General features: G+C 41.4%; 1 protein-coding gene across 1 annotated transcript; it reads right to left on the minus strand.

The window, feature by feature from the left end:
- Positions 1-232: 232 nt before the first annotated feature.
- Positions 233-11,031, minus strand: rnd1b (Rho family GTPase 1b). Its single transcript, XM_069140887.1, has 5 exons — positions 10,774-11,031; positions 10,164-10,251; positions 3,989-4,098; positions 3,686-3,820; positions 233-3,218 (listed from the first exon to the last, which is right to left on the minus strand). The coding sequence occupies exons 1-5, from the start codon at positions 10,891-10,893 to the stop codon at positions 2,973-2,975; spliced, it is 699 nt and encodes a 232-aa protein (XP_068996988.1). The 5' UTR covers positions 10,894-11,031; the 3' UTR covers positions 233-2,972.
- Positions 11,032-11,487: the final 456 nt, after the last annotated feature.

Genomic DNA, 11,487 nt, shown 5'->3' on the forward strand with positions numbered 1-11,487 from the left:
GACAGTAATCCCCCCTCCACCCTGATTTAAATTTGCTCTATCTTTAATGAGACATGCTCTGCATGCATCCAGTGACACGCGGCCTAATAAAGCCATTATTAGCACTGATAGAGTGAAAAAGCTAAGCACCTCACTTCCTGCAGAGATGATTGAAGAGATACACTTCCCAAGACATCTGTTCACTATCAGTGAAACACTTTCATAAGCATGCGTTCAAAACACTGACAGGAACAACATTTATAGGGTGCCGGATAGGGCAAGCTTTATTAACACAGCAATTAACAAAAAACAAAAAGAAAAAAAAAAATAAAAATCAAATTTCCAAAATAGATTTTAAACAAGTGTACATATCGATCAAAAAAGGCAGCTACCAAATAAATATTCACATCAGCAACAATATTCCCATGTGACATCCCTCAAGATGCCTTACAATGACTATAAAACAAGAGACGGTATGTACAATCATACAACTTTAATAGGACATGCTTTGGAGTTTGACTGCACCATTTTACCACACACTGACTACAACACAAAGGCTGCATATTAACTGACATGGTCATCGAGCCGCTCATGTAACCCATTTTCAGAGGGACGAACATCAGCTCCCTAACCCAAGAAAAATATCAAGAAATGTTTTTTTAATAAGCTCGGCAATAAATGCATAAGCTGTAATAACGGATGTGAGGATGTCTGCTCGTGAGCTAACCCTATCTGTCCACACAACCAACGCAGGAGCTGCTCTCTGTGTTTTCTGCGCTGAATTGTTGCTAGGCAATGCTAAGGAATTTGGTGTGTGACCATGAACTGGAAGCCTTTGTGCAAATCACCACTTTAGGTTCCTCCAACTACCGGGGGCAGTCTACAGCTCCGTAAAGAGACACGACAGCCATTTCAGGAAAATAATTCCAAACAACACGGGGACTCACATCATGCTTTTAAATACACAAAAATACACGTACACAAAAAGAAGAATGGAAAAATAGCTTTCTTTGGACAGGGCCAGCCTGTGCATTTTGTTTACTTGTTCTCTTTTTCCCCACGTTATTTTCTTTTTTTTCCCCCTCACACTAACCCTTAATTAATAGTTGTTGGACTTTTGAAGCATATTTCCAATTTTAAAAGCACATTATTGTCAACTCAACAATTCAAGCAAGTCTTGTGCTTTTTTTTTTTTATTATCATGTTTATGTAAAATTGACATTGACATCTCCAGCTCAAGGAGCATTGTTCCCTCTTATTCACTTAGTCTGACCTATTTTATAGCACAACATTGTCATTGGTTATTCTATATACCAGCGGCTACTTACACGGAGAAGGAGCGGCAAACACAGATCAGCAGCCGTTTTGTACAGCAGAGATGGTTTCAATCCATAACATGTCGGTCCATGGAGCACTTTTAGCATGAGAGTAATCACAAAGCTGCGTCTTTATTGCCACACAGGTTATCTGGCATCACAAGCACTTAAATCGTTATTGCTTTATGGTTAAAAGCACAGAGATCAATGCTGCACACACACATAACCATGAAGCCAAAGATTTAAGCTCAGAAAAGCATCCAATTTTTTGCTCCGTAGTCATTGTAACCTACAGTAAGTGCGGCTTATTGGAGGTCAGTAGATTAACAAGTGTGTGCAAAACAAAAATTAAGAGTCTTCGTGGAAGAATTGAGTCAGGCTTGGAGTGCTACATTGGATTGATGCAAATGTGAGAATCCACAGGCATATTACAGCAATTACAGTATTCAAAAATCTCAATGACTTCTGGGAACATGATATGAAAGGCATTTTTCGAAACTGCATACGATTTGAGAATTGTTGAAAAACTGTCAACAAAACAATGCTACAAATCTTTCCCGAAGAATATTTGAATATTACCAGTCAGTCCGACTCAGGTAGGAGTAATCTTATGCTTTTAAATACGCCTACTAACACTCTGACTGGCATCATTAACCAGCCACAGCTTCATAAATAACACCCAACAGCTCGACACTGAGCCGTTTGTGTTTTACGCTGCTGGTCACAACAAAGGCATCGTTTTCCGTCTATTACAATGTGTCTGTCGCATCACCAGAATTACAACTCCAGCAGTGACAGCAGAGACACTGGAAGCCCAGCTAAACTTCTGCTTATATTTAGTGTCCTCATTTCTGCAGTAATTTTTTCTGCAGTCATTTTGCATACACAGAGCCTCCTCAGCCTCCTCAACTTAGTCCAGTGAAGGTCTGCGGAGCAGTGATGTCCAGAGCTACACAACCATGCATCAACAATCCATGCATGTTGATATAGTCTAGACTGCTTTCTGCACAGCAGCCGGCGCTCACAGCTCTTATCCCTGCTCTCATCACCACTGAGACAATAAGAACAGTTCTCCATTTAATAGCTCTCACCGTGGTTTGTCCCATTGCTCCCTGTACATCTCTGTACTTTCACTAAATGGGGAAACCAGGGACACGTTATTTTACACCTCACACACCTGACTAGGAGGGATGTATAGGATTTTGGTAATTCCTGACGATTTCATGCTAGATTTATTTTTGTACTGAGAAAAATATCCATTGAATTCTCCGAGAGGCATTTACATCACAAGATTAAACGTCACACGTTGCACATTTCCATTTTGGACAAAATCAACATGTGCCTATAGATAGTAAAATCAGAGAGATGTAACACCATTTGTAGTTGCATACTGTTTACAGGCGAAAAATGATAGCTCGATGATCAAACCTTGACTGGTATTGATTGTTTGAAAGCAAGATAAACAGTGGAAAATGATGGAGGTGCGCTAAAAGGTTCAGGAGCAAGTGGACAGCGAGGTGTCCACCTCTTCTGAGGGGTGTTTGATTTGTGGGAGGGTGAGGGAAGGATTCAGCAGGTAACCCTGATAAAACCATCGTGCCCACCCCCCCTTCCCCGAGACCAAAGAGGCAGGGGATGGGGGTCGCATGTGAAGACTGTAACCCAAGAGGTCTCCACTCACATTACCGAGCAGCTCTTGGCCTTCTCCTTCTTGAAGGTGGAGGAGAGCAAATCTGACTTGCTGGGCAGGTGGAGAAGTCTTTTGGAGAGGCGGCGGGTGGGGCTGGGCTTCGGGAGAGGTTGCAGCTTGTTGATGCAGGCCATCGCTGCGGTGCGGAAAACACTGTGGATGCTTTTCTCGGAGGTGAATGCCGAACACTCCAGGTACGCCTCTGCACCCAACTGCTTGGCCATAGCAGAGCCCTGCAATCAATTGAGGGAATATCATCATGTCATTATGTTCAGAATATCTTTCGCTAAACTTCACTTAAAAAATAAATTATCATATCGTCTGGAATCTACGAAAACTTGTGAAGTCCTAAAAATGCTGTAAAATGAAACCCCATTGACTCCAAGAGGTTACTAATTATATTGTTGCGAATAAATATTTCAAGCAATCAATAAGTTAAAATCCTCAAATTGTTTTGGAAACACTTCAGAATGCAACTGAAAATAACCTCTAACATGTGGGGTATGAAGTTCAAAGTAAAGCTAATTTGATTATTTTTACATACTTGACAGCCCTTCTATAAAAGTAAGTGACGGGATAACTTCTAAAAATAAAAACTGTAACTGTACCATTTAAGTATATTTGCATGTTTTTTGTTAATAGTCTTGATTCAACACGGACTATATTCCTGACAAACTATGTCTGTTTTTTTTTGTCTCACCTGCTCGTAGGTGATGGGAGTCTGCTTCTGATTGGACAGCTCCATCAGTGTGCAGACATCTGTGCGGAGGTCGGTCTTACAGCCGATGAGCAGGATACGTGTGCTCGGACAGAAGTCCAGGATTTCAGTTTTCCACTGTGGACACAAATCACTTTAGTGGGTCTATTTATCCAAAGTGTACAGTAAACAATAACCTGTAAATATACAATACAATGTTCAACGCTAAGGTACACTTGCATGACATGAAATCTTAACAGGCAAGAACAGAAAATTATTATGACAGTGAAGTCCTGAAGCCATTACCTTCTTCAGACTGCTGTCCACAGTGTCCGGGCGGCTGATGTCAAAACACAGCAAAACTGCATCCGAGTCGCTGTAGCACAGTGGCCTCACATTGTCATAGTACGGAGAACCTAGAAAGGTAGAGAGGAGAGCGTCGTTAATGTAGATAAAAAACAAGACTAAATTTGAAAATATGCACAGGCATCTCTGATTTTAAATGTGCCATCCCACCTTTTCTTATAAATACTTAGATGCTCAAAAACATTTTTGTCTTTTACAAAGTAAACTTTCAGTATTGCCATTCTTTGCTGAGGTTACTATCGTTTAAAAGCTCCTCCAAAAGTTTTTTGTTGAATGTTTGATGGTACACAGTCTTTTAGCATTTTTCAAACTGTGAGGACGTGCACATATGTTCCCTGTGCCACTTTACAAAGGACATTTTCACATCAAAGGCACAAGGCTTTAGGCTTAGTTTGCATTGTGAAATGTGTAGAAGTTCATGTGCTGAGGCAATAATCAATTCATGTAAAATTGTTTCAGGTGTCAATTGCTGTAACAAGTATTATTCGGTCACGGCAAAAAAGTGTGACTGAGACAGCAGAGGCAGAGCGGGAGAACACAGCTGCAGGGATTATGTGCAATCGGCATCACTTTCTCCTGCTGAGCTTCACTTTGCTGTTCCTGAAACTGCTTTTTTCCCTGCCCCTATATCCTTTGCTGGCATTTCAGAGGGGGAGAAGATGACAATCGAGCACTAAATCCTCATTGATCTTCTCTTGCAGTAGATTACGCAAGTGGAACGGCAGGGCTCGGGGCAGGCAGACGCTCCCACTCATGCTCAGAATCCTTAAGTAAGCCACCCACCCCCCCAAAACTCCTCTGCTCGGCGAGCAATACCTCCAGTCCCTCTGTTACCACAGCAACAGCCTTGGAATCCACCATCTACATCAGGCATTCCTCCCACCTCTCTATAAAGGCTCGCCTTAACTGCCAATCAATCATTTTACACCACAAACTGCCCACCCACCTACTGTTGGGGACATTCCTCCGCTCTGCAGCAGAGTTGGGGACTACAGACATGCATCCATCAACACAAAAAGACATACATTCACAACAACAAACACCACACCTGAAAACACATAGTATTTAAATTTGGCTGCAGCCAGAGGTAAACCGAATCTGTTATCAGATGAAACAGAAGTGGACCCGCTCAATGTTTACTTTAGTCTCTGTGAATCCCAAAAGGGATTCGGTGTTCCTCTTATAGCAACAGATAACAAAAGCAGTCTGTGTAACCACTCATTAGACATTACACAACCATCCTAATTGATTTATAGCGTGAAAAAAACACATGCATGAGAAGAAAATGTAAAAAAGCACACACAACATGGATGTGTGCATATAGATCAGTTTCATGAATAGTTAATGATTTTCCACAGTATCAAAGGGTAATTCTGAATTTGCCAGCTGCCGGGTGCTGTGAGTGGAATAATGACAAGCTGTGATGAAATTCCTCAGGACTGAATGTCCTGAAGAAAGTAAACACGGCTGCATAAGAACAAAAGGACAAGCTTGTTGGTATAACTCTGTTTCTAGGCATTTAACAACTGAAATGAATTTGTTCTACTCTTAAATAGAAATGAACTGAAACATTTTGATTACAGCAAACGATTTACGACGACTGTAGCTCCACAAAGACGACAGATGTTACCATTATAAGAATGCAAATTACATTATTGCCTCAACATCGTTTACACCTGGGGCTGCAGCAGAAAAGCCACACAACTTTGTGTTAGCAGAGTGTGAAAATTGACACAAATTAGAGTCAGAAAAATTAGCACCACTGGGATGATGAAAGTGTGTGTTGTGTTTCTGAGGTGTCTCAGAGGAGAGTCAGAGGCAGGGTGCTCTACAAATCTTCTCGACCTTTTGCAAAGGGTTACCAAAGAGCCTGGAAACAGGGTGTGATTCTGCATTAAACGGCCACTGATCTAAATGCAGCGATCAATGGAAAGCTGAACCGGCGATCCAAGAGCCTTTACAATTAAAGCTGACAAATTAGTTACCCTGCCAACACGGGAGGGAGATGGAGGGGACATCCAGGAGTCAACCCCTCACATAAAATCAATTATATCTCTCGTTTCGGACAAAAGAATGAACCAGTAAACATACTTATCACATTTTTTTTTAGAAGAAAGAATAAATAATTACATCAATGTGTAAATATTAGTAGTTATGTTGCCTCAGTGTGCTACTTGGGTACAGTAGCAGCCTCAGCAGCTCTTTCCAAGCTCTCCAGGACCCAGTTTCTAATCTTGGAAGAAATAGCTGTTTCTATTGTGACAAGAAAAAAGACACGAGCACGAGAGGAGGGAAAGCAAGAGTGTACCCCACTGAGGCACATCACAAAGAGCCCTCCTATGCCATTAATCCTTCAACCCCTGCAGTCTGATATCACAGGGTACCAGTATCTGTCTCTTTCATTCTCTTCTCTTCTTTTTTTCATAGGAACAAACCAGAGAATGGTTTGCATGGACAGATTGAAGCCCGTTCAGCGCCCTAAGCACGGCCCAAATGTTTTCTATCCTTCTTTTTCTTGAACAGAATGCCTGTACAACAGATGGAGAGTTTCTGAGGCATGAAACATGGGGGAGTGAGGCTGACTAACTGGGGGAATGGCAGGAAAAGAAAAGAGTATAACCAAATTCTTGTGGCTGAGCTCAACTTCATCCGTCTTGATGGTGCGGTGCCCAGAGCCGAGTGTCGTGGTGGAAACTGGGCCAGAGTGGAAGTAGGCTTCCCAGGCTGAGACGGTAGGCCTTGTGTTGGAGCATACAGGTGGGGGAGGGGAGGATCCACTCTTCTGTGTGTGCATGAGTGAGCGTGTGAGTGTACTTTTGTGCATGTGTGCTAAATCAAGTGAGTGACATAGCCCGTTTTCATCATTAGCACTCCTCCTCTCACAGTGAGAATGCAGGGGTCAGACAGATTAATGATCCAGTGATGGGATGACTCACAGATTTGGGGATGAGAGCAGGCCTGCCCCTCCACCCACACTCAGCCTACTAAGAGCTGTGGTGCTGCTGCTGCTGTAGCTGATTGCTACGGACTTCACCGCCCAACCAAAAAGCACACTACATTGCATCAGACAGTTGTTCACTATTTTCACATCAGCCAGTCAGAATCGCTGCTGAGGCCCCCTGCAGGGAGAGAGAGGAGGACAGCTCTTTGTTCCTGAGCATCAGCACATTGGAACTGTTAACAAGCTTTACTTAGACACTGTCAAAGCTGATGACATTCTGGATTTTGAAGTTGAGCCAACAACAGATTGTTTAAATAAAAGCCTTGATTTGCATTTGAATGAAACGAGAACTCTCAAAGAGATCTTTTCACTCCGTCACAAAGTCAGTTTGAGGCAAAATCAACATGTTGAAGTTAAAAGGGTTCAAATGTGAAATTTAATACATGCTAGATAAAAATGTATTTGTAATGCTACTTTACTTAAACAACCTATATAAATTGACTGACTTATTTTAAGTATAAACTTCTACTGCTAAAATAATTGTGATCAGAAAATACAGAAAACTTTCCAATAACATATTGATTTTGACAGTTTATCATCTTTATAATAGAAAAATACCAGACACTGCAAGTTCCAGTTCCCGAAAAAGAGGATTTCCTATTTTTATTAAATATCAACACTTCATTGATTAATCTTAAGAATAATTGATTGATAATAAAAATAATCATTAGCTGTAGCCCTTAAACAAACCAAAAATGATAACAAGCTGAGTGGCCATTAGAAACGACTGCTGACTATTGACATGATTATTGTCTATTAACAATACCTCTATTTTACAATTATACAGATTGTTTCATCAGCTTAAATGGATATTGGGTTTCTTCCAAATCAATCTCATTTATATATCATACAATAACATATTATATATATATATATATATATATATATATATATTAAGTATCCCTTGAAACTCAAAGGCCTTATCAGCAAGTTCATTGAACCTGAAATAAATTAGTCACCAACACCATAACGAGATTCATTATTCACTATTCATGAGTTACAGCCACCGGATGGTTTTCGCCATCCCCTCTTTCTCTCTTCCCCCCCTTAATGTCCGATCAGATCTGGCTGATTAAAACCGGTGGATTGATTTTCGTCTCTAAATCCATGGCAGAGCTGGGAGAAGGAGCTGCCTGCCATGTGGAGCCGGTGATGAGGTCAGACCAATCAATGAAGGGGAGCTGGGATAATGAGGAGACCCTCTTTGTGTGGTGGGGCCGCTGCAGCACAACTCCACGCAATTAGAGCAAATTACAGTGAGGGGAGGAAACTGGACGCTGCCACAAACAAATAGCCCCCTGTGAGTGTCATTCATCACCAGGAGCTTGACAGCAGATACTGTACTTCTGATAAAAGAGTCATCTATAAAAGATGAGGGGAGGGGGAACACACAGGTTCCTCTCAGTGGAACACAAGAGTGAGTAATTTTTAAATTAAACCTGTTGTAAATAAAAAAAAATACACTCATCACTGTGAATAACTTCTTAATTGTATCTTTTTGTGGCCAAATTTGGGAGTTCATTGTCTGCTCTGTGTACTGTATAGTATATGTTGTACTCCGTGTCTCCTGTGTCCGTTGTACTCCTGTATGTGTTTGTTATTGGTTGTGTTCATTGTTTCCTGTGTCAGCGGGTGACGTATGCAAATTAGCCAGAGGGTAACAACAATTTGGGATTTTGCCTGAAGGAAGCGACGAAGAGGTCAACAGAGAGAAGAGGATGTTTAAAAATGATGGAGATGGGCAGGAAGACAGTGTAATTGAGGGCAGAGAAGCTGGAAAGAGAGAGAGAGAAAGAAAGAGAGAAAGAAAGAAAGAAAGAAAGAAAGAAAGAAAGAAAGAAAGAAAGAAAGAAAGAAAGAAAGAAAGAAAGAAAGAAAGAAAGAAAGCAAAAAAGAGTCAAAGAAAGAAAGAAAGCATCTCTAACTCATTGGGTCAGTCAGAAGGGGTGGCCCCGTGGTCCTATTCACAGTCTTAATCCCTCGCATCATGATGTATGAGTGGGTGACCCGGGGAAGCATATGGAGTAGAATGCAGGTCATCAGAGTTCTGAGCTCCCTCCTATCTGTCTGCTCCAGAAAACCTTCCTGCTCAACAGGATGTCTCTGTGTGCCCATCATCCCTCGGCACCAGGCCCACTCCTGCTGGCCAGACCAAAGGTCCACAGTCTGGGATTAAAAAACAGGATTTGGTCTGGAGGGGAAATTACACTCACTTTTTTTCCCCCCTGTCGTCGCTTCGTGATAATATGAGGAAAATATATACGAGAACACCATAAATACTGCCTCGTCTTATACAAGTGGGTCTGTTACATAAAGGATTTGTTGTACACGTATATGTACAAAAAACACACACGCACCTTGCTCAGCCACGGTGACCTATAGAGAGGCCGCAGATACATCCAACGAGAGCATGGATGGGAGGAATGTGGTTTGCAAAGAGAAACCATTGTGCAGCGAGCATGAAGAGACTCAAACAGGTGCCGCAGACCCGTGTTCGCAGTATTCAGGTCAACACACTGAACAACAGATCTCCCGGGAGATCCACAATGACACATTGACCCTCTTTTTCACGCTTAGTGTAAATGAACATATGACGCACAAAGTCAGCATTAACAACTAGTGAAGCGGAATAATCACTGTTTTTCTGCCTAGTTTCCAGTGAAGGACACTTGGCACAAAAAAATGCAATCTACTTGTGGATCTCTCAGTCCTTTATCCAGCCATGTGCAAACAGACATCAGATAATATGAGAGTAAATTCAATCAGGAGCAAGTAGGAGATTTGAAAAATGGCTTGAGGCTCTGCAGTTCAACAAGTGCACAACAATGGATGGAAACAAAGAGGCCTGCCAACAACTGTTAACATCATCTTACAACACTTTCACATATCCCCTCTATTCCAAATAAAGTCTCATGACAATTTCCTTGTGCCAGGACAAAGAGGAATCTCTAGGAAGAAAATCACAGGCCAGCTCTCCTTACAGCTCAGACGCACACTTGCTAAATACAACAGGGCATTGCCTGATATTCCAGCACCTCAGTGCTGCAGGTAGGATGGCAGGACATACTGTACTATATAGGCCAGACACACATAGGGAAAAAGGTGATCAGTTACCTGAAGTGTCCCACAGACTGAGTTCCACTCGCTGCTCTTCCAGCTCCAGGCAGGCTGTGTAGTTTTCAAATACCGTGGGCACATAGGTCTGAGGAGCAATTAGCAACATGGTGCCATTAGTAAGGAGGTGTCAATCAGCCAGCTTCAGGTAATGGTTAAAGTTATTTAGCTAATTAATGCAACACGAAAACACACACTGAGGGTTCAGTCAAACGATAAACTAAATCAATGTTTTTCCTATAATTTTGATAGATTATTGCATCAATCAATTAAATCACTGCAGCTGCAGGAAATATACAGCACGGTCCAATACTATGGAACAATCATAAACGCATAGAGATTAATCTACATTTTAAATTGCAATATGATGAAACGCTAATGTAATTAACACTACGTATTACGGTTAGTGAATACAAAATAAACTAGAACCGTGAATTTTTAGTGAAATGCGCATGCAACCTCACTATCTGCAATAGACGCACCGTTTTCTTTCTGCCATTTTCAATCATTTTATGAGAACTTATCACTTCGACTGTGAACAAAATAAAGATCCGGTCTCTGTGCATTCACGAGTTCGTTTTTCACAACCATGAGTCACATTAGAGCATACCTCTGGATAGCAATCCTTCGCCAGGACTTGCAGCATCGCCGTTTTTCCGCATTGAACGTCTCCCACAAGAACCAGTTTACATCTCACCACCAGCGGCTGCGTATTTCTCCTTTCCTTCATGATGTTAATGATGGTCCAGTGTGGATTGTTTTAAAGAAGTAAATATATAAAAACAAGCAGCAGAAGAGTACAGAAATGTTCCCAGTGTGATAGTGCGTCCTGGTTCCTTTCTCTCGGAGGATGCCCGCAGTTGATCTGATTGAATTTGCCACTGCGGCTCTTTATACAGGAGCGCAGCAGCCAATAGGAGCTCACCATTCCACAGGCTTTCTAACGTCCCTTCGCTGCTCCAACTCTGATGTTCTCAGAGAGCAAAAACAAAACAAACACAGCCTAATGACGGTTTCATTAAAAGATTTAGTCCAGATTATTGTGCAAAATTATAACAAGTAGAATTTAACAGATTTACATAGCTTTTTTTTTTTTTTTTTTTTTTTAATAATAATCAGATATTATTAGTAATGCCACGCCACTGGTAATACTACAGCAATTTCAACTTCTATTTCGATCATGGGTTTTCCTTTTTTTAAGTGCTTTAATATTCAATTTTAGCACTGATTTTCACCAGTCTGTTTTGTCACCTGTGGATCCTGTCTGCCTGCTGCAAACTCATTGATTAAATTGACTCGACTCACTTAATCAATAGCACATCAC

The sequence above is a fragment of the Embiotoca jacksoni genome, unplaced genomic scaffold (genome assembly GCF_022577435.1).
Source record: "Embiotoca jacksoni isolate LCO1_2020_lvr unplaced genomic scaffold, fEmbJac1.0.p SCAF_9, whole genome shotgun sequence".
Lineage (NCBI taxonomy): Eukaryota > Metazoa > Chordata > Actinopteri > Embiotocidae > Embiotoca > Embiotoca jacksoni.

Coding starts and splice junctions, on each gene's coding strand:
- rnd1b (XM_069140887.1), bottom strand. CDS start 10,893: ATGAAGGAAAGGAGAAATACGCAGCCGCTGGTGGTGAGATGTAAACTG. Junction 4,099..10,163: donor CAGTCTGTGGGACACTTCAG/GTAACTGATCAC, acceptor CTACCTTTCTAG/GTTCTCCGTACTATGACAAT. Junction 3,219..3,685: donor CTCCCATCACCTACGAGCAG/GTGAGACAAAAA, acceptor AATTGATTGCAG/GGCTCTGCTATGGCCAAGCA.